This window comes from Lichenostomus cassidix, chromosome 4 (assembly GCF_008360975.1).
Source record: "Lichenostomus cassidix isolate B80296 chromosome 4, HeHo_3.0, whole genome shotgun sequence".
NCBI classification, from domain to species: domain Eukaryota; kingdom Metazoa; phylum Chordata; class Aves; order Passeriformes; family Meliphagidae; genus Lichenostomus; species Lichenostomus cassidix.
The window spans coordinates 21259255-21282900 of NC_139484.1; the positions used below are offsets into that span (position 1 = coordinate 21259255).

Here is a 23646-nt window from a genome sequence, read left to right on the forward strand (position 1 = left end):
TATGTTGCTTTTTGGGGTTTTTACTCTGATTGACAAAATAGTCCATGAGAAAGGATGACCTCTTGTGCCAGGCACCATGCCTGTTAGATTTGCTCCCAGAAAAGCCAGTTTCCACAAAGATGTGGAAATCAGTGTGAATCAGTGTCTGATTCAGTCTTGCTGAAGATAGTGGCATGCAGGCAATGAACTAATACTGCTGAGGAAATGAGTTTTGCTCTCATTGTGGTGTGAAACTGTGAAACTTTTGAGCTGCCAGACCAGAACAAAGTCTGCTTATGGCATTGGGTCTCTGGGAAGAGCTGCTTGCAAATTTTTTTTTTTTTTTTTTTGCAGTTAGATAATAGTAGCATTGGCAATATCAAAGCTATTTCCTATGCAGAATACAGAAAAGTCAGAAGAAATGCTGCAAATGCCAAGTTGACCTGATGGTGTTTCTTGATTAGATGAAATCAGATTAGATGAAATCAGATGAAATCTGATCTGATTTCATCTAATCAAGAAACACCATTTCTTGATTTCATTTCATTGCCCATTGGAGTTGGAGAGATTGTTCCATAGCACTTGCTGTCACACTGATGCTCAGATGTGCTCCTTTTCTGCACTTTGCCTCCACTAGAGTGAGACTGCTGAAATGGCCTTGCAGCTGGTACTGAGGAAGTCACTGCCCCACTCTGAGCTCTCAACTTGGCTGCTATTTCCACTGTCCAAAGAGGTGATGGCTTTTAGTGGTGGTTCTATGGTCGGTCTTATTGTGCAGTCTTGTTATACAATCATTAAACCTTGCTGAAAATACTTGATGTTTAGTTCTCTGCTCTGTATCTTTTACACTACAAGTATTTTCCCTTCCGGTCCTTTGCCAACATAAGCTGTAGTCCTATGGGGTGATTGCTCTAGTAATGAGTTGTAGTTTTAAAGCCAAGTGTGTAGTTCCTGCAGGAAGGTATTTTTAAATGAGGCAGGCCTGAGAAAATGCTAAGAACAGTAATCATTGTTGACTGAGAAGAAATGACAGAAAGAGGACACTACTGAATGTCTTCTCTTGAGCAGGGTATTTTTCCAGAAATGGGCTGTGTCCTGGGTTTAAGAAGAGCTGTGCATGATAGAGGAATGGAGTTTGTGTGGTTAAGTGGTTTTGATTTTAAAGGAATGCCTGCTGTAGTATGCTATACTTCAGAAATGGATTAGCAAAGAAAACAGGATCACTGGAGCTTAAAGCAGCTTTACATTTGGATGGCACCCTCATTAATATCATTTGCCTCCAGAAGCAGTCAGTGATGTATGTAAGGATCTTAACCCTTTTTGCACAAGGTGACTGGAGTGGGGGCAGAAGTGTTCCCTGATGTGTCACCACAGCAAATGAACATTAAGAATTACTTTTCGCAGCATCTTTTCTTAAAAAGCAAAGATCTCTAGAAATTGTGGCCTTGGGTGTAATTGAGTGATAATTCCTTCTTTAGTCTTCCTAGAGTCTAAAAGAACTGTCTGCCAACAAGTGGGGCCCTGAGCTGTGTAATGCACATGTGCAATATTTAATTTCCCTAGCCCAGAGCTCAGTTGTACCAGCTGTGTCTCATCTTCTGGGGTGAAAATGGTATTTGCCACTCAAACCCAACTGCTGGGCCATGGTGCTCTCTCTGAATGTGCTGCAGTGTGCAGAGCTCACCACTGTCTTATCAAACTTGTTGAGAAAATATTTCTTTGGAAATTTGCTGTTGAGTGAAATGATTCAGCATAGTTTGAGCATTTTCTTCCCTGAGTAAATTTTAGGTAAATTTTAATTTCAGTGTGATCCCCTTAGATGAGGGCTCCCCTCAGTTTCAGCAGGCCTCTGATTTATAGACACTCACATGCCAGTGGTATCTACCCTTTTTCTAATGGAAATTAAGGTTAAGCAGCAGAGGCAGGTAGAAATTTCCTACTTCCAGTTTTTCTAGTTGTTTTTCTTCCTGATCTGTCTGTTTTTGGAGTTTATTTCCTGTAATACAGATGTGCTCCGTAGGTATGAGAGACCTCAGGGAGAGGTTTGGCTGGCTTCTTGTACATTTGCTGGAAATGTAGAATTACAGCTTCTAGAGGGAGGTTTGTGGTGGTGTCAGCCATGCAGCTTCAAATGCATGTGTACTCTGTAATTGTGGAATAGAAATGACAAAGGGAGAGGAGGGCCTGCTAATTACTAATGGTAATGTAAGTTACTGTGTGAGCACAGATCCTAAAAGGTAATTTTCTATGCATGTTTTTTTTCCTTTGGAATCTTTCTGTTGAACACATTTATTACAAATATAAGCCCAGACTTTTGTGCTGAATCTAAACTATCAGTATAATTTGAAAGCAGTTTTGTTTTCTGGGTTCCTGGGAGTTACAGTTGTTTAAAGCATGGTTTCTGAGCACAGCTGTCTGACAATAGGACATGAGGAAGAAAACAGGGGAAAGTATGTTTTTAAGTGCTCAAATTTAGAGCCTTACAGTACTTTCAGAAGTGAGACTTAACATGTTGCTCTCTCTTAACTGTTACTTGCCTGATATGTAGAAGGCTACAAATATCACATTCCCCAATGTGTTAATGTGTTTTAAATAAAGCACTGACATGGCTGGCAGCATGTTTCAGCATTTGTCTGATGTCTTCCCTAAATACTGTCTGTCTCAGAAGCACTGTGAGGATAAATTAATACATGAGAGAATGTCGTAGGTTGCTAAAAAGTGTGGGATTTTACAGTTACATAGGTAAATAGGTATCTGTATTATATCCTTAAAAGACACCTCAGAGGGGAATTTGAGGACTTTTTAGTCTGTTTTTCAAAGAAAGGAGGCTTATGCTTCTTTTTTACCTTCCTGTCAGATGTGGTCAAAATATATATACAGGAAATCAGATTTCATTAGTTCTGTTGCTTACAGAGTAACTTCTAGGGCATTGAGAGTCCAAGCTGAAATATTTATTTTAGATTCATGGATACTCTTGCATAAACTTTGGGATCAGTACTGGTAAACACTTAGGGTGGTGCAAGGAGTTGTTCAAGCCTTTCCTTTGTGAATTGTACTATGGATTTGTATTTCAGAGAGGAGTTAATCAGAAGAATGATTCAGATTTTGTCCACTGGTCACTTCTAATAGCAGCTCTATTCTGAAGAGACAATATCTGGAGTGATGTCTGGCTCATTTCTGTTTCCCCTATAATCTTTTCCATGCTTACTTTTCATGCCAAGTAAGGTCCTGTGCCATAATTCTGTGGCTCTGAGCTTCAGGATCCATCAGCTCCACTCAAGACAGGTTTCTGGTCTTGTTTTGTCCCACCTACTGAAAGTGTTTTCCACTGTTTGATATGAATTCTGACTCTAACCCTAAGGCACAGATTTTCTATTTTATAAATCTGTCCTAAGCTTCATTAACCATATCCTTAATGAAGTCTCCTCACCTAAAAGCTATTTCACCATGTACGCTTTGCAGAAGTATATTACGAAGTATTTAAGTCAAGTTAATAATCCTCTTTATCTTTCCTAGCCAGATTCTTAAACTGGTCATTGCAGATGATGGGATGTTTTTATGGATGCTTTGCCTGGTGTTGTGGAGCTAAAGCTGAAAACTACTAATTCAAACATAAAAAGATTCATTAATTCTTTTCCTTTTCTTTTTCAGTGCAATTTTCCAGGGAGCCAGGATGGCTAGAAGGCACGTTAAATGGCAAGAGAGGACTTATTCCACAAAATTATGTTCAGTTTTTATAGCTTTGTGTATTGAACGCCAAGAAGGTGTACATGGTATCCATGGATTTTTGTTCTAGTCACTTGTCTCTACTTTTGTGACTGCTTTTAATCAATTAAGAGCTGGACTATGGATTGAAGATCCTAATCTGTATAAAGACATTAAGTGTTGCCAAATATGAATCACAAAAAAAAAAGATTCTTTGAGGGTTGGAATGGGTGGGAGGGGACAAGAAAGAGGGATGGAGGGATAGGTTAATTTTTTTAATAGGGTGCTTTTTTTTTTCAGTTGTAAAGAGCAGTAGTGGTATGTTTGTTTGCAAGATGAATAGCTTTTTAAGTCAAGTACTTGGCTGATCTGCGACTCAAGTTAGTGTCCTGGAGATTATGCTTTGATAAGCAGCATTTTTAACAGAATGTAAGGGTGGTGAGGCACTGGCACAGGATGCACAGAGCAGCTGTGGATGCCCCATCCCTGGAAGTGTTCAAGGCCAGGTTGGATGGGGCTCTGAGTAGCCTGACGTAGTGGAAGGTGTCCCTGTCCATGGCAGGGGACTGGAACTAAATGATCTTTAAGGTCCCTCCCAACCCAATCCATTCTATGATTCTATGATTATTTTAGGTTTGGAAGATACTGATGGATAAAAAAAACTATCATGCTGACAATTAAATTATATTTCAGAGTGGAATAGCCAGTGCAGAGCAGACATCACTAAGTAAAATAACAGTTATCAAGACATGACATTTTTCAAATGTCTTCAAAGAGCGCATTCGTTTATGTTGCGTGTATGATTTCATTTATTTTATAAAGATAAGACACATGAACTTTTATTACAGGCTCCTATAGGTCATGGTTCCTTTGCTACTCAAAAATATCACTGTAAATGAAATAAAATGTTATTTGTTATTTGACTTGTCATTCCTATGTTGCAGAGTATTTTGCTCTGGTTCTGGAAGTTGTGACATGAAATAATTATTGGCAGCTCTATGCAGTCAGCCTCAAGCAGGCTCCAAAATGGATGGAGAGCTTTCCTCACTTAAAATAGGCAACTCTGGAAGTTCAAGCCAAAAGGGGAAAGAGAATCTCTTGCTATGATACTTTTGCATCCTGGTGAATTCTTGCATTTCATTTGTTTGTCTTAGCTGCTCATTCACCTTGACTTTCTTCCTTCTAATTCACAACTGCAAGGTCTTACTGATGTCTCAAAATTTGTAGAACTTTGAAAAAGTTATATGAAGTTTATCACTGATCTGGTTTTCTCTCCTTCAAGTAAGACTGTCTGAGAGGCAGTGGAGACTTGATTTTTTTTTTAAATTAGACTACAGTGTTTCCTTTCATGTGACATGAAGAACAAGGTCTGTGAAACTTTGTATGTTCCAGTCGGTTTTGAAAATGGGGAGCTTTCCTCACTTAAATTAGGCAACTCTGGAAGTTCAAGCCAAAAGGGAAAAGAGAATCTCTGGCTTTTGCATCCTGGTGAATTCTTGCATTTTATCTGTTGTCTGTCTTAGCTGCTTTTAGCAGGAGAGTGTGACAGGATGACGTGTGAATAGAGGCTCACTTATTTGTTAAACTGGACTCTGTGGATTTTGAGTCATTTACTGCAGCTCTACTTTGCTTGCAAGTTTTTCTAGCAAATGTGATTAGTAAACCAGTTAATGGTTAATACTGCCTTGAGGTTGGGAGGGCTTTCCCCACCCCCGAGGATTGAACTCCATGCCATTAATTTGTTCCTTTGCCCACACTGCACAGACCATTGGAGTATGCACAAATAATTTCCAGATGGAGCAATGGTAGGCCAAGCCAGCAGAGCTCTCCAGCACTGACCCTCATAGCTTGGAGGAGACTCATCTGGTGAATTCTCCTGGTATTGGAACAGTGACTCTCTGCCATACAGCTTTTAGGCAGTTCTTGTCTTGGCTAAGTGACCCAAGCACTGAAAATGACTTCTGACTGAAGGAGATCAAGGTCTATAATTTGCTCCTTGATTCAGTGTTAAGAAATAAATCACACCAGTACTTGCAGCAACAGCTTGCAGGTTTCCTTGCTCAGATTTGTTCACGTGGCAAAGCTCTGTTCTGGCTGGGTCTAGCATTGCCTGAGCCCACAGCTCTATCAACTCATCTGTGGCCTTAAAATTCACTCTGGAGGCAGGATGCTATCTGTGTGCCAAACTCAGTTTTCATGGCTACCAGTTGGTAGAAAATGTTGAAAGAAGAGGGAGAATATAAATCTTTGGTGTTAGCCTTGCAGGTGTGGCAGCTAGGTATGCTGGCTTGTCAGATGGTGAAGCTCTGATAATTTGACGCTTACAAGCTTTGGAAGTTGCTTCCATTTGTTTTGTTGTTGTTTTAAACCTGCAGTGCATGTTTGGTCTTGTTCTGGCTGCTGTCTTCCAAAATTCTCAATGTGTTTCTCAGCTCCAGCTCTGTGTGGTGGGGCTTATTTTTCTTATAACTTCTAAAAAAGGCAGATTTATAGAGAAGGAATTATAGTCTTAGTGTCTCTTCCATCCAGCCCGGTGACGCTGTTTCACCTTTAGGTGAGATGTTTTGAGACTCCTGTTACTCCTGGAGCCACGCAGAACCCAAACATGAAGAAAACTTTTCTCCTGAGAAGTAATACGCTGAGCAGAGGTAGCATTAATCCAAACTTTCTCACATCCTAGCCGTTGTCTGAAGGCAGTGGTTTGAGCCGAGCCAGATCAGATCTGGCTTTCAGGCTAACCACACTGCCTCTGAGGAATTCAGTTGTGGGAACTGCTGCCCACCAGATGGGTTTCCACATCAGCCCAGTTACACTAGTGCCAAGTACAGACTTGCACAGCCCAGTAGCCACAGCACAGCTTGTTCTTCATCCTCGCTGCTGAGCAGAGCTGGAAATGATGCCCTCGGTACTGACTGCTTGGAAGTGGAGATTAAAAGATACTAAAAAAATTTTAAAAAACCATACACAGAAAGTCAGGCCTTTGAGATTGCTTGCCTTCCTGAAGCTGGTCTGTAGGGCAGGCGTCTTTGCTGTCTTATCCATGGCTTGGCAGATTCTGGAGGAGTGGAGTTAAGGTGCTGTTGAGACAGGAAGGCCAGGGAGTCCATTCTGGAGAAAGCTCATTCTCCATGGGTCTGGCTAGCCTAACTCTGTCCTCTTGCATGGAACTGTTCTCCTGGCACAGCTGTGGGCACAGCTGAATTCATCCTCAGGTTAAGTTCCCCTCCCTTGCTCTGCACTGGTTACTGTGGGCAGGGGCATGGACTTGTCAGCTTTCAAAAGCTGAGGCTGCTGGTAGTGAATTAATGACACGGGCTGAAAATTAGAGTGTGAATTAGGAACAAAAAAACCCTAAATGTGCTCTTTATAGAAAACATTGTTGGCCTTGCCATCACTGTGGGGCCAGAGGTTGAATCCCTCAGCCTGGGGATTAAGGTCAAATGTGATTGCTGAATAATTAATGGCCAAGCTGAGACTACTGCCTAGCTGGGCTCAGCAGAAATTTATAGTCTGTGTTAGTCACTGGCCAGGGTGCAGCTCTGCGCCTTGGCCAGCAGCACTTTCACTCTGCTGGGTAAAAAGGCCTGGGGTTTTCAGGCTGCTGAAAGTTGTTAAGCATTGTCCCAGCTGATCGTCGTGGCAGGATTCCTTCTGATGCTGTCTTTTATGAGGAATGAAAGAAAAATCTCATTAGCTGATTTATCTGTCCTGTAATGAAAATACATGTTCCTGCCATGCTGCTTGCAGCTTTTGCTCCCCAAGCCTCTGTAATTGTGTCACAGAAGAGACTCGGGCAGAAACTTGCCTTCCTTGACGTTCTGTTCCTTGTTCTCTTAACCCATTTCACAATTCTTACCTGGTTTGCAATTTAAGGAAAAAGTTGCTGACAGAGGATTGGTGTAGACTGTAAATGCACCAGTGCTAAACTGGGTTTCACTGAAAGTCTTCACTGGAGTTTCACCTTTTAAGCTTAATGTGCCTTGGACATTGTTTTCTACATCAGAGTCCAACAGTGTACCCTCATCTGTCCTTGCGGTAGCCACAGGTAAGTGCCAAACAAACTTCACCCTGTCAACATCTACAATTAAAGTAAGAACACTTCAAAAACCTTATGGCATGGCAGGTTTTATCAAGCAAAATCTGTGGCAGGAAGGGGCATTTTTTCCTCTCCTTTCTTAGTAATATTTTGCTCCTCGTGACCTCCCAGTTTCTGCAGATACCTGAGGTCAGGTTACAAGTTTCATTATGTTTTTAAGTAGCGATAGCGTCGTCTTATTTCTAGAACAGCATATGACAGATACATCTGCTTGTAAACATATGGGAAATTTTTCTTAACTCTGCTGATCCCCTACTGTTCTTTCCTTTTGACAATTCAGCAAACAGAAAGCAGGTGCAAGGATTTTTTGGCAATGGAAAGGTTATGTAACTTGTTATTAAAAGACCAAAATGCAATTAAATGGTGGTCTTGCACCACAGACTGGGCTTTGTATGGAACTTGGTGGTGAATTTTTGAGAGAGTGCCCAGAACCAACCAGGATAGTTAGAAGGGGAAATAAAACTCCTGTTATCTTACTGTAATTACAACTGGAAAAGGTCTGACCCTGAGAAGGCAGGGTTACTTGGGAGACCTTGTATGTATAAAACAGTGAATCCCTCTTGCCCTTAGAGAAATTCTAACTTTGGTCAATGAATAGAGCAGCAGGAGGTTAACAGAAACTGGAGCCCAAACTAGTCTGGCTGCTGAAGTTCTGTTTGTTCCAGTGGGATGGAGTTTGTGCCCACTGTGTGTCAGCACATTGTCTGTCAAGCACAGGGACCGTGGTGAAGGGAACCACATTCCTCAGTGTTGGACATTCCTTGTTTTACAGCTGCTCCCTGGCTGAAGCCATCGCACAGTGACGGAGCTTGATGGAACCAACTCTCCAGATGTCTGAAGAAAGATGTTATAGTGCATTTTAAGTTACTTTATGTTGAAGTGTTCATGTCCAAGTTAAATGGGGCTCAGAGCACCTGGTCTAGTGCAAAGTGTCCCTGCCCATGGCTAGAGGTTGGAACTGGATGATCTTTAAGGTCCCTTCCAATCCAACCCAACCCATTCTCTGGCTCTGCACTGTTCCTAGATGAGCAGAAGGCTTGTCTCTAAGGATATCACTGCACCAGCAGCAAGCTGAGATTAAAATGCAAGAAATACTTGCAATCAAACCAGTTTAATTCATGTATATTTGTACAATTTGTATTAAAAAAAAGAAAAAAAGTAGGTACTTGCAGACATTAACATAAAGACCAAACAATATTTTCTATTTATTTAAAAAGCTTTAAACATACAGAAGCAAACCCCTAATTATAAATGCATCATTATGCATAGATTTTACTGTTTACACCATACTGCTGGCTGCTTTTATTTTTCATCCAGGAATCTATTTAAACTCCAAGAATTCTTAAGCATTCCTCTGAGCTTCCTGGCCTCGGAACTGCTGTCTATCTTATCAAGTCATTGACCTCCAGCTGAAAACATTGCTCTAAAAAAAGTCAAATCTTTAATAAACAATTAAAAGTGCATTAACTGTAGAATTTTTTAATTTCATAAATGTTTAAACAAGTCAGTGAAAAACACCACCCTGTGAATTAGCTTTTTGCATTATTGATTGTAAAGTATCTTTTTAATACGATTTTGATATTGCAAACTTTAGTCTTTTCTATTTTACTCTGTGCAACTGCTCAGTCGCACGATGTGTAGTATTCCTGAAATACCCACTGCAGTACATTACACTATTTTACATCTGTGTATACAATACTCTTGCTGCATATCCCTGTTCCTTCTTACAACAAAATAATTTACCTCAATGAACAAAAGCCCACTTTCTAAAAGCTGTTATAGTTTGTCTTGTATTTTGCAGGAGACAAATGCCTATTTCATTCTAAACAAATTCAAAAGAATGTAACGAACTTCCCGGTAGCTAAAAACTAGGGTTGGGTTTTGAGGTTTCTTTTTTTTATTTTCTGTACACAGGTTTAGATAAAAAAAGTGATGGCTATTCTGCTTAAGTGTCCTTGATAAGAGAATACTGCCTCTTACAACATCTATATCCAATTATATCTATTACTTCAATGATCTCTAGCAAAAAAATAATAATCAATGAATGGTTTCATAAACAACAGGTGATTAAAGTAAAGGATTTATTATAATCTGCTTACAGTTGTTTGCAAAGACAGACATACGTTTTTGCATAAAGATATAAATTGCTTTTTAAAACTAATTTAGTGTGTTTAATTATATGAAGTTTCTGTGAATTATGAATTGTACCAAACCAAGATTAAAAGTAATAAGGTACAAAAATAGGAGCAAACAGACAACAATTTGGACTGGGACAGGCATTTAACAGTGAAGTGTAGAATATGGCTTTGCTATTTTAGTCAAGCAAAGTTACTCTGAGACAGAAAAGGAGGCAGTAACTTTGTTAATATAAAAAGCTGCTGCAGACTGTATTCACCCGGAACCTGGCTTTGAAATCTTCTATTTTAGACTTTTTTTTAAAAAAAGTAAATTAAAAGATGGATGTATGACTGTGTCTTTACTGTAAACAACCAGTCTGCATGCTGTATATCTCACATTGGAAGTTTGGCTTTCATATTGCTGTGCAGGTCAGTATTTAAAGATCTGCCTATGAATTAGACTTCCAAAATGCAAATAATATATGTATGTATATATTTATATATAAAAAACCTCTCTGAATACAGTCTTTACAGATTACCCATTGCATAAGGCAGGTGTCATTTAAAAAGACAAGTAGGGCTGACTGTCTTCAGTGCACCAGAGTGCACCTCCAAATTTGGGTTCAGAAAGGGTGTAGAATTCTTAATTCGACCACCATTGACAAGAAATGCTACATTCCGACCGGCCAAGGGACACACTAGAGCTCAAAAATACCAGTGGCACCCAGAGAGAACACTACAGATTAGGACTCTGAAAAACTATTCTATTTAAACATGAGCATATGGTAGCAACAGTTGAGCCTCAGAAAAGTTCACCTGTCCTCTATTCTACTCCAAAATTTTGTATTTGCTTATAAATTGTGAAATAGTGAAAATCACCTCAAAAATTCTTTTCTTTGCAGTCTTATTCTAGAGAAAACATTTTTGAGACAAAATCAGACCAACTGAGTTGAACTTGTAGTGTGAACGTTTGTCTTCACAGATGTATCCTGATTATTACAAAAATGCTTACAAAATTACAGACGGTTTTAGTTTATCACTAAAAATTCTACTCAGCTTATCTGCCCATATCATCCCTCACCATCCCTCTCACCAGTACAAATCTCTTTGATATACTTACTGTAATGATCTGCATGTTCCCTTTAGCATAACCAGAAATCGCTCTCCCCCATTTGAAATAATAATCTGACCTTTTAAGATGTTTCATATATCCAGTATTCAAAGGAAAAATAAAAAAAGAAAAAATAAAATGAAAACCAAACAATCTGGGAAACCTTAATAAAAAAAGAAAAATCATTCAACATCTTGCTCACCCCCATTCCCCTGAGAGAGAAAGGGAATAGAGGGCAAGAACTCACTAGATCATTAAGCTGGCAAAAGCTTTGGAGAGAGACCATAATTTGTCTTGTTAAATGAAACCTTGGTAAAGTGGCAAACACAACAATGTGTAGTTTCCTACAGATACATGAAGCAGGAGTTCTAAGATGTGCTCAAGTCACATACGCTTGCAAGAGAGACAAAAAGGGAGAAAAATAGAGAAATAGAAAGGCTTAAACACAACTGAAAAGGTTAAGCGTGGTTATTTACAACAGATACTGTAGGATGGTAAATTAGATATGATGCTAAAAAAGGCACAGCTTTCCCTTTCTTAAATACACTGTAAACGGTTCATTATGCATGCAGAACATTTCACTTTACAAAAAAATTACCTTGTTTGTTTAGACAAAGATAGTACTTAAATAGTCTCCAGCAAAATAGAGTTCTTTCAAAAATACTTTCCCGTTCATCCTATTAACCATTAAAGATTTTTTTGTCTCATTTACAAAAGTTCCTTACACCTTATTTCAGGTCCTTCACAATTTATACATACAGCAATGTACAGTACAGCAAAAGACTGCAAAAAATTATTTGTAAAGCCAGCACAATAGATACTATAAATTGATACCAGGGCATTTGTTTTTCACATCTTATCCTTTTGAATTAAATAGTAAATGGACACTTAACACAGTGTATATCATCTATGATGGGATAACATGGGATAACAAATGCCACAGGTGGGGATAACAGTATTCCACACCAAATGTTCTGTTATTACTTTACACGTTAGGGTTTGTGTGTGTGTATATATGTGTGTATATATATATATAGTTTTTGTTTGTTTTTTTTGTTTTTTTTTACAAGAAAAGAATATTAATGCCCCATATTGACTTTACGTTTTATGTGCAAACCAAGGGTAAGCTTTAAAAAGTTCTCATTAGTTCTTGAACCCTTTTAAAACAAGCAAACAATACCAGAAACTACATGGCATATTTAAAACTCCATCTGTTAAAATATCAAAATCAAAGAGTTATTGACTAGATATGGCTTTTCATCCAGAGGAACAGGAACATTTTCTAAGTGTTTTAGGGTTATGGGGTAATTTCCAAACATCTAGGTCTTGCCAAATCCGAGTCAACTGCTTCCCATTCCCCCAAACCCTTGTACGATTTTAGACTATTAAGAGACTGCTGACCAAGTGTAAATAGCATGTTTAAAATATGGTTTCTTGGGTCCTTCATGGGTGTGGAATAACACAGGGAAACTTAAGGCAAAGTTCTTCCATTTAAGACATTTTCTATCACTTTCTGTGAAAGTACAGGGGCTTGGCATTCCCAGATTCCACCTTTGGTAGCTGGTCACTGATGATTTCCACCAGCATGGCTGGAAACTCTACTTTCAGTGCCTGAGACTCTCGGAAGGTGTAGAAGCAGAATTCCAATAAGTCACTAACAAGCTGAAATACAGAAAAAAACACTTTTTAGGAAAAACACCAAGATTTTTGCATGCAAACAACAGCTTACTGGTAATTGATTATTTCCAAGAAGTAACATCTTACTCTGACCTGACAGTCCATTTACAAGGGCTATAAAGCAAACAAAAGAACTCAAATGCCAAAGGGCTACTTGACTCATTAAAAATCAGCAAACTAGGAAAACCCAAGATACCACAGATTTGATTTTTCAGCCTAGCTGCTTTTTTCCCTTTCATTAACAGCAACTGGCCACCACGAAAATTACAGGTCTACAAAAATAAAGCCTTCTGCCCAGAGGGAAAAGATCAGCTATAAACTATTGTATCTCTCAACTTCAGCTGAATACACATCCATTAAATCAGATTATTTGGTTAACTTCAGCTCATTCTCCAGGGCCCGTGACCTACAACTGCCAGAGCAGCTGATGTTTGCAGCTCAACAACACAACTGCTGCGTCACACAGTGGCATTTCAGGTTTTACAGCAACACAATCTACAGGTTTTTTGGTGGCTGTGACCTAAATGCATCTCCTAAAGCCTTACAGTATGTTGGACCCTTCCCAATTTTTAAGAAATGGGAACAAATGAAGCACGTCCAGGTTTCAGTGAGTGTGTGAACTTCCACTCCGGTTCACCAAATCACTGTGTTGTGTGATTGAAGGAAAGAACTTCTGCTGTTTAAAAATTCAAGTGCTAAACACAGCTTAATTTTGGTGCCTCATGTCCTTGCAAAGGACTTAAACCACTTCTGCTTGTGTAGTTTATGAAACACAAGTCTGTCATTTCATTTCTTACCATGTAGAGTTGTACTCTGCCATAAAGCCCCTGTTAAAGACAGAGCAAATAAAAGTGGAATTCTGGAAGGCAGAAAAGGAAACGAATGAAAAAAATATGGGCAGCAACATTTCCATCCTGTAGCACCATACCTTATTGCTCATTTTCAGGACTTTCACAGCTGTTCTTGCAAACATGTAAGCAATTTATGAACATCCCAGAGAAGTGCTGAGATCACTCAAACACATGACTTGCTGCTATTGAGCACTGCATGAGTCTGTTTGCTGGGGCTTAGTTCATTCCCCATGATCTGGCATGTCATGAAGCAACACTAATTAATTAAACAGATGCATGCTAAATAAGTAGCATAGACAATCTAGTTTTCAAGGGGAAAAAATGCTGATGTTCAAAGGTTTACTTTACCCATTAAGAGGAGGTTGTTACTGCATACGCTGTGTGCCAAAAATACTCCAAACAGCGCAAAACCAAACTGTGTTGTGGTGTGAGTGCTGCTCCCTCCTCCCTGCCTCTGGCATCAAACACCAGCCCTAAGCAAAGTAAGCCTTGACAATGACCCTGTGAATGTGCTCCTTTTGCTAAACTTCTTTCACATCACTGAATGTGAGAGGGGGTTTGGGTCACCTGTCCCACTGCCTTCTGTGCAGTTCAAGCAAATTCCTGCCTCGTCGCACCCGTGTGGAGCCTCTGCATCCAGAGGCAGGTCACAGGAAAGCCTACCTAGAAACTACTAATTCTGACTTCTTCGCAAGCTTATCATAGCAGCAAGTACAAATATAGATCTGGTGAATATGGACACAAGGGGAAATGAAAAACAGCATTCATGAAGGAAGCATAAGCTATTGTATTCAATAAACAAGTCAGCAGTCCAGTGTGTGGAAACCAGGATGTGATCATGGATACTATAATAGCACGGCACACTACGAATCTCACCACAGAGGAAAAAGGTTAAGTTTACACAACAGTTTGAAAGAAAATCCCTAGAACCCTTCTATCATGTCATACTTGAGTTTGAAGCCCTAAGGATAATGTGTTTTCTGTATTTAGTCTGCTAAAACTTTTGTTCCTCTTTCTTAAGCTATCAGCTTTAACATACTTGACAATAATCATCCACACAAAGAAAACAGGAGGACCAGGAAGCATGTGTGTCACACATGTGACCCCATGTGTCACCAGGAACACGAGATTGCAGTTAGGATCTTTATAACTCCAGCCTTGAAAGCTGCATGGCTTTTTGGGGCTGGGAAAGCATTAATGTAAAATAAAGAGCAATGAATGTGGGAGAATTGAAGGCCAGCTCAGAAGTACGAAAATGCAAACACTATGCTAAGGTCAGACAGATAAAGCTGTGAGACCGAGAGCTGAGCCACAAGTAGGCTCTTTTCTGCAGGTGTGTTCCCACCCATTTTCAAAGGTATCACCCCCTGCCAGCCCAGCAGCAGGAGGATCACTGACAAAATTAAAAAGTCAGGTTCCACAGGCAATGATAATTTTCAAATTTAAGTCCTTGCCTCTGCATCCCAAGCAGTATTTGTCTGACACAGTTTTGATTTTTAACAGGTAAATAATATAGATAGTATTTTGATTTAAAAGAGAAGTTCCCTCTTCAGCAAGGATATCAAAAAGTTTGTTTTCTCTTGGAACACATAAGCTCCATCTTTGCAGTGACTGAGGTGACACAGGTGACAGGCAAGGTAACACAAGCTATCTAGCACCTCTGAATGCAGCTTACTAATTTCCTAGATCAAATACACTCTTGGTTCTTCTTTAAAGCCTTGTAAAACGCCTGTGCTCTGAGAACTCCTGACTACACTTTAGCTGACCACTTCGACCCTCTACTTGTGGTGGTTTATACTGGAAAAGCTGACACCTCCCCCAGTCCAACAGTGTGACAGACAACTCCAATTCAGCAGTGAGAGTAAAGGCACCACTGCTTCCACAAGCAGTGCAATGGTGACTAGAAGCATCTTTGCTTCTACAATCTCAATCATTTCAGCTACTGAAGCACACTTCTGAATAGTTACAGCTTGGCAGTGCAGTTAAGGCCACAACTAAAACAATTCCCAATTCCCTCGTCACTACCCTGCAGAGCGTGCTGCACTTCAAACATTTTCAGTCTTAGCAATTTTGAGAATTTTACTTAATCAATCTTTGCATTTGTATGCTGTATTGAGCACCTTTGAGAAATAGGAGTATTAATCAAATGTAATTTTCTGTTATTAGGGCGGGGTTTCCATAAAATGGACTTTTTCACCCATACTGTTCTTCATAATTAAAAAAAATGAATCCTTTAATGAAGTCCCCAAAGTTAATACAGTTAGAGTGACCTTTGAGCACTTGCCCCATTTTTACAGCAAAAAGAATTTATTTCAGTTCGGAAACCTCACCATGTCTTTGCATTTCCAGAAATGGTGAGAACTGTTGGATTTGCAAGGGTGCACATTTCTGTGCTTAGTTTTATCCAAATTCTCTCAGAATCTCTGAGTGTGGTATAAGAGCCCACAGTCACTTCTCTATCAGGAGCATCTTTGTGATTAAGCCTACTGAGACAGCAATTAAGACAGCAGTAGGGTAACAACACAATGCTGAGTAATTTCTTTCTATTATTACCTACAGCTATTACTGTCAGAAACTTCAGTGTTCTCCCATATTTAAAAAAAAAAGACACTCCAAAACCTCTCTCTGTCCCTTTCAGGACTGGGTCTCTCCCACCCAGATCTTTCCTCACCCAGCAAAGAGTCCTCAGTGAGTTTGGGACTTTTGTCCCTTCTGGCTTCTTCTACTTCGTGCAGTGGATACAAAACTCCAGCTTCAACAACCAGCAGGGCTAAGGAAAATCACTGCCAACCAGATTATTCCATTACCACTATATTCCTTTTTGCTCCCAGTCCTATGAAAATCCTATGATGTAAATTAATTATCTGAGGGAGTGCCTGAGGAAGGAAGTTATTCCCTTTAGGATGGCTCACATGCTGATTCTCAGAGGTCCGTATGTCCTTTGGTGGCCCACAATGGCCAATTCCTAGCTGCCTAGGAAATCCTGAACTCTAACCCAAGAGTAAAACCTTCCACAACCACAGGGAACACAAGGTAAGACCAATGGATGAAGCCTCTGGTTTACACCTCTGCAGAGTATTTGGCTCATGCTAGTAAGGAGTAAAAGTGATAAAATACATGTGGATTGGGCACTAACAGTATCTGACAGAACAAACATGGACCCTAGTTCTGCCTGGACAGGTGCATTTATCTGACTGAGGAACTGCACTCATTTCTTCACAATCACATGCACCCCAAAACCACAGCACCTGACATGGACTTGCCCTGGAAAAGCCTGAGGTGAACTCCTTTTTTATGCCTGGAGGATGCAGCCACAGCATCACACAGCAATGAAGCATCCTCAGCCCTTGGCCAGCTCAAATTCTGAGCCAAGTCTCCCTTGCTCTTCTATGAACAGTAGCAGGGTGCTGCCCTTCTCCAACAAACACCTATTAGCATGAAGGAAAAGAGGCCCAACCATTACAAACTGAGCAAGACGACTCTCAGAGTAGCTTCTGTCTACATTAGGGAGCTGGGAATCAATTTCTCACTTGACAGATGCATATTAGCTGCTGCAACACACACCTAGCACACTCCCACATCGCTGCTGCTCTGGGAGTAGAGGCTGGATCTATCCTCTGAATAAACAGAGAAAATGCTCACCCTGAGAATTCAGGCACCGGGACTGAAATGAGGCTTCAAACTGTTCATCATCTGTGGGACACAACTTGGGCAGATCAGTAGCAGAAGTAAGTGTACCCAAAGGTGTTGGTGACAGCTGAGGGGCTCATCTGCAGCTCGGTATCTGCAGGATTAGGAACCTGCAGAGGCACATTTGCATCCAGCACAGCATCCCTTGCAACCTCGCCCCTGGAGGATCCGTGCCCTTATTCCCACTGTCAGCTTTTTCAGCGAGTGAAATCCTGGCGCTCCCAGCCTATGGAAAGATCCACCTCAGCTATAAAGTATTCCCTTCAGGAACCATAAAAAATTAATTATTCAGCAGCATGAGCCTTAAAGAATTTATTTTTGTTTGGCAGAAAATGTCAACAAGCAAATGACAGTGCAGGGAGCTGCCTTGCCAAGACAAGGGGAAGGTTCACATTAGGGTTTAATGTCATGGCATGGAAACAAAAGCCCTCTTCACTCAAAGCCTGTTTAGTATCAGCCAGATTGAAACCAAATTCAGCTTTTGTTCTGCAAACTGCTTAACCATACACTGCAGTCTCTATATGAAATGAGCCCTGCCATGCAAGACACAGCCCTTCCTGCCAAAGCCAACAGGAGATGCCGAGGAGGATCCAAACGAAGTTTCTGATACCGTGTGCAGTACATCTGTTTCTAATGTTCCTGATGGTGTTTCTCAGGCACTGCACCTCCGTCCAAGTGCTGCACGAGCATCTCTTCCTGAAATGCCCACGGCTATTCATGGGCACAAAAGCAAAACCTTTGGGTTCTAGGTAGAGAGGGGGCTGTCATTGCTACACTGTGATTTCTTCAGGAAGAGATGCATGTGAGCCACCCGAAATGGTGAGAAATACAATCACTACAAGGAGGAAATACAGAATCATAGAATCACTGAGGTTGGAAAAGACCTCTAAGATCGAGTCCAACTGTAAAGCCACCACTGCCATGGCCACCATGTCCTGCTGCATCAGCAGCCACAGCATCCACACTGCACCATGCAAATAAAGAGTGCTTTGATGCATGGTGCAGCAATGCAGGCAATGGGGCAGGCTGCAGGCAGGCTCCTAAGGCCAAGCACAGGTGTGCACATGCACTAAACCCTGTTCACCCTGTCTGCCCAAGATGGGTTTTCATCGCTTATTCTTCAGGTGCTTTGAGTCTTTATGGATCATTAAATAAAGTTGCTGATGTTTTCAAATACTAAAGTGCCTGCCTGGCCTTCTTGAAAATTTCTTTTTTTCCTCGGCTCGGCACTTTTCTACCTGCACATATGTTCGCTGTGTGGATGAATGATTTAGCATACTGAGCAATGTAAAATCATCTTGTTTGGCTTTTTCTTTCTTCCTCATATTATATAAGCCAAGCATACTGTAATTTGATATTTCCACACACCGTATTTCAAATAGTCCTCAGACAGACTACTTAAAAATGAGGTTGGTGAAAGCAAGTCTGGAGGTGCAAAGGAGCAGTGCCTTTTACTGCTTGCCCCTACACTCAGGTAAAGTGAATTCCATGAGTGATGAGATGCTGCTCTGCTCAGATGGACCAGCTGGATACAGCAAGGAGGGCTGAACAAGCATGAATTCTGCACCAGCCCCTTCAGGCTTGCAAATGCCAATGCCGAGGCTACAGCAGCATGTAAACATGGGGCCTCAGCTCCACTTAGACTGCCCAGCACCAAATATATTCTGATCCTCTAAAATTATAATGGAGTAAGTTAAAAATACATAGGTGACGGCTGAAAAATGCATTCCTCCTGGATTAAGGAGCTGAGCAGAAAATTTGCATTCACATCGACTGAACAGAGAAATTCTGCGCTAACAGGCAGTGGGGAGAGAATATTAATTCTCACTTCTCATTAATATTATCACCACTCTACATTTATTCTGATGGATTTAAAAAAAAAATCAGTTTTAAAGAGAAAAAATAAACAAGTGCCCTTGTTGAACAAGTCTCCAGCATCATCTCTGAAAGGAAGCACTGCTGTGGAGACAACCAGCCTTTCTAACGGAGAATGCTGACAATGGGACTTTCTTTAAAAAGTCCTTTAAAAGAAAGTGCTCTATTAAAACAAAAGTAATGCAAAAATAGCTTAATTAAAAATTAAATATAATGCAAGAGCAGCCTGCTTCCTCTGGTTAGTTCAGCTCCCAACGGTTAATGCTGTGTTTTGGAAAATGTCTGTAGGACACGGGAGCTCTCAGTAAGCGTGAGCCTGTCATCCAGTCACCTTAACCACACAAACACTCCCATTTCAGCAACAAATCACAGACACTGCCTATCCTGAAGAGAATTAGAAAACTCCATAAATGCAGGGGTTTGTTATGCTGCCTCGAGGTTCAGATGTGAATTCTTGCAAATGATTTTATCACCCATCCCTTTTCTTTCCACTAAAACACTACAACTTCCTTTGCTGGCACTGAGCAAGTGAAACCTGATCTCTGAAGAATGAGCTATTACTGCAGTACTAATAATACTCTCCCTGCCTCCCACTAAGATTTGCAATGTTTTAATGAACAACAGAACAATATTTGAAAAATAATTCCGTATGTACATTCTGTAAACAGACCTCAGGCTCTTATACTGATTTGACCTGAAGTGCACTGCACTGTACCATCTCTGCAAAATGAAATTTAAGTCGAGTACAAAGACATGCATTTATATGCAGGCTCTGAAAGTAAGTGCTGTAGCTTCTTCATGCTGCAAAGCTCCTTCCCTGCCCACCCAGGATGGAGTTTGCCATATTTTACTGGGAGGGTGCTCTGCATGCTGGGAGCCCTCCTCTCATGTACCCAAACATGACTAAAGGTCACTCTCACTGTCTCCCAGTTTGAGGAGGTCTGAACAGCTGGACCACTTGCTTCCTCTGTGGGGACTGCAGGCTCCCTCACAGAAAGTTAACAGAGATACCCTGTTGCTGGAGAGGTAAATCTTTGCACTTACCATTACACTGATTAGAACCAGGCTGCTCCCAGCAGAACAGCTCAACATTATGGACACCCCTGCTGGAATCTACCACACCTCCCAAAACCACTCTGTCACTCTGGGCAGAGGCATCAACAGCCCAGGTGCTTTGAGACCAAACTTTTAGTTTCCTGTGTCATTTGTCACATGTTGCACCTGGTGCACGTAAAACACCTCGTGCTGGAATGCAGCAGGGTGGCAGAAATAACTCAACAAGGAATCTTCTACTTGAAAAGCTCCAATAAAGCTTCAAACACCCAGGACAGTGCCTAGGTCTCAATACATCTTTTAAAGACATCATTTTTACAAACCCAGCAGTAAAAAATCACCAAATTAATTCCACGTTTACGAGCACATCAAACATGTTGGATGTGTGGCACACTAACCCTGCTCCATTCACCTTAATGACTTCTGCTTTCTTATTTTACTCGCCTTAAATTCATCTAACAACTTCTCTCAGATGTCCCTTTAATTTTTTTTTTTTGTCTCCCTGTCAGTTAACACAATTAAAGATTATTTATTTGTTTACATTAGAGGAGAGATTTTTCGCTTAACTTTTCTGCACTCCCTGAGGAGTTATACTTACATCATGCATGGAGTCAAGAAGTTTAGTCAGTTGGTAGAATCTCTGCCAGCTTTGCCCAGAGTTACTTGGACATTTAGTTACCATCTTCTTTAGTTCTTTAATGTAATTTGCCCTCATTTCTTCAAATGCAGCTTGGCTTTTGAGACCATCCTTGGGAACTGTCATTGAAAAGACAGTCTTGAATTAGTATTAACTGCATTGCTTATTCTTTTGATGTGCACACTTAAACAGTTACACCAGTTAATGGATGAAGGGATTAAACCTTTAAGCAAAGTCCATAATTTGGACTCAACCACAGGGATCAACAACATCACACAGATTGTCAAGTGATTCAGGCATCCTCTCCAGATGTGTGATTGCAGAAGCTGCGGCAGAGGACAAGATAACATCTCAGAAATATGACACATGCTAACCTCATGTCCAAACTGTTTTCAATACAATCCAACCACATAAAAACCAGGCAGATGGATCAAGGGTATTTTGTTAGAAGCTGAAAACGTGATTTATCATTCTTGAATGATTCCCCACATTTGGCAGAGGAGGAGAAGGTACAGAATCACAGCTGCTATCTGCAGAAATGCTAGACCGAGTGACACATTTTTATGCCATCAAGTAAGGCCTAAAATTTCTTTGAATGTTAGCAAGCATCTGCATAGCATCTAGAACAAACAGAGCCATTATTCTGCATTGAACAGAAGAGTGTTTTCCAAACTGGCATCCTGACCCAGTGCTTGACCATGACAGACAGCTGCAAGCATTACCAGCGTCCTAGTAAAGTTTCCATCTGCCAGAGGGAGATGGAATCATGATCATGGAATCATCATTTCATAAATGGGCTAAACGTAGAGTTTTCTGGTAGTTTTGACTGTGACTGATATCAGCAAAGCTGATTACAGAAGCAAATACTGTTTCTTTACAGAGTGCAAATACCTTTGCACTCCTGGAGGTTCTACCCCAAACAGGAATGGCTTATTAGATCAGATCCCTGTGAAAACTCCAAAGAGGTTATTAATAACATTACCCAAAATATTCTGAGGCTTAATATCTGAATTGGTTGAACACTGCTTAACAATCAAATGGGTTTTTTCTCTGTATCTCATAACCACAGTCCACAGAAGGAAAATAAAATACTGGTCTGTACAGGAGTGAGTAGTAAGCTAAATGGGAAGTTACCTACCAAAAAGAGAAAGATAAAATAGGTGATCTTCCAGTTTAGCTTACCCTGACTTAACATCTTGACAGAAACTGTCTTGTTCATCCATTACCTTCTCTTCTAAATCCTCTCAACTGCCCTCTATCCCACTGAAATCACACCAGAAGCATATAACAACTGCCCCAAATGGCCCCAGAGTAGAAGATATTTAAAAAAGCATCACTATCTACCAGAGCAATTTAGCAATGGAAAACAGGGAGGAGCTGTACCACCACAAGAGCAGCAATGACTTGAGCCACCAAGTGCTGGAAGGAGGGCACAAGGAAGAATCTTTAGAAAAAGCTTAGGAGGTGACACACCAACCTGCCTGCTGCTTGGTAAATATTATATATTACAAAATCATAATATAAATAATATATGTTAATTTAATTTTCAAATTCTAGATGCAAACTCTCTCAGTCAGCTGACAGATAAAGGAAACTGGAACAAATCTACAAATTCAGTTCAAGGTGGATGAACACAGAGGCACCAATCAAGATAAGTAAAGCCACAGAGCATGCTGTGGCCCTCACACACAAAATGCACAGGCTTTACACTTCCTTCAATATTCCCAGGTCTGTATTCCTACATGCTGCTTACAGACTGTTAGAGTCACTCTTTCTTTGTCTACTACTATGTATTTTACTGTTCTGTCTGAAAATTATTATACTATCACCCCAGCCAGATTATTAAGGAAGAAAGAAAGACCACAAATAAAGAGAACTCAAGCAAAACATGAAATTCTGGAGGTTTGCCCAGTGTTTCTGATTTTACTTATTAAATGCAGCAATACTGTTGGCAAGCTCCCAAAATCTATGGTCTGTGGAAAGCAAGAAAACAACTGAGTTGTAATGTGTGGTTTCTTCCACATGTAAATGGAGTGAAACTTCCTTGATGTGGTCGTCATGAAAGTTTCAGAATAACTTGTACTCTGCTTATCACATGATTCAATAAAAGAATTTAAATGAAAGCAAACCTGGAGTTTTCTGTCAGAAGACTGTACCAAGGTGCAATCACTTAAAACCAGGTTTGCTGCCCTTCACTTGGCACTTTCTTGGTTTTATCACCACCTTCCTTTTCATTTCGCTCTCCTTTTTCTCTCTCTAATGTAAATATCCTGATTCTCCCAAAACAAATTATTTTTAGCAATTTTTAGTGACCATGGTGTGTGTTTCAAAGGGACCCAGCTCATTGAAGTTAATTGGCCAGACTGATCTCACCTAACAGATTGTAGCAATACCTCATTAGTTTACACTCTCAAGAGGGTAGAATAATAAATACCTGGCTTAAAGACATTTTGCTGCATTTTTAGAATGCCTTCAGATTCTTTTTCTAAAGATTCTTCCCCTTTAGGGCTGATTAAAATGCTGCAGAGGCAGATCTCCAACCCAGACACTCTTTCAAGAACATTTTGGGAGCCAAACCCTCCCTGAGCACATCCACATCAAGTTGCTTCTGGAAACACCAGGAGTGACAATTTAAAAAAAACCCCATTTTCCCCTCAGGACAGCCCTGGAGCCATCATCTCCCACGATTCCAGTTTCACTGGCTGACCATCTCCAGCCCTTGCTGGAGTGGGACCCAGGGGTCAGACTCTGCAGGCCAAGACACAAAGGGCTCCTCAAAAAGCAGTGTCTGTCTCCATCCCAGAAAGCTGGAACAGCTTCAATCAGAAGGAGGAAGGGAGACATTGAGCCCAAAA

The 23646-nt window shown here is 40.5% G+C and overlaps 2 protein-coding genes across 8 annotated transcripts in view; one reads left to right on the forward strand and one right to left on the reverse strand.

Annotated features, from left to right (window-relative positions):
* Positions 1 to 4607, forward strand: part of ARHGAP10 (Rho GTPase activating protein 10) — a 137425-nt gene extending 132818 nt beyond the window's left edge. For all 3 annotated transcript variants that reach the window (XM_085058217.1, XM_085058220.1, XM_085058218.1), the window contains one exon: positions 3631 to 4607. In XM_085058217.1, coding sequence (XP_084914343.1) covers positions 3631 to 3719 — 89 coding nt within the window. In that variant the 3' untranslated portion in view covers positions 3720 to 4607. The remainder of the gene's footprint in view (positions 1 to 3630) is intronic.
* A 4354-nt stretch (positions 4608 to 8961) lies between these two features.
* Positions 8962 to 23646, reverse strand: part of NR3C2 (nuclear receptor subfamily 3 group C member 2) — a 189919-nt gene continuing 175234 nt past the window's right edge. For all 5 annotated transcript variants that reach the window (XM_085058213.1, XM_085058215.1, XM_085058214.1 and 2 more), the window contains 2 exons: positions 20753 to 20910; positions 8962 to 12670 (listed from right to left, as the gene is read on the reverse strand). In XM_085058213.1, the coding sequence (XP_084914339.1) occupies positions 12515 to 12670; positions 20753 to 20910 (314 nt within the window). In that variant the 3' untranslated portion in view covers positions 8962 to 12514. The remainder of the gene's footprint in view (positions 12671 to 20752; positions 20911 to 23646) is intronic.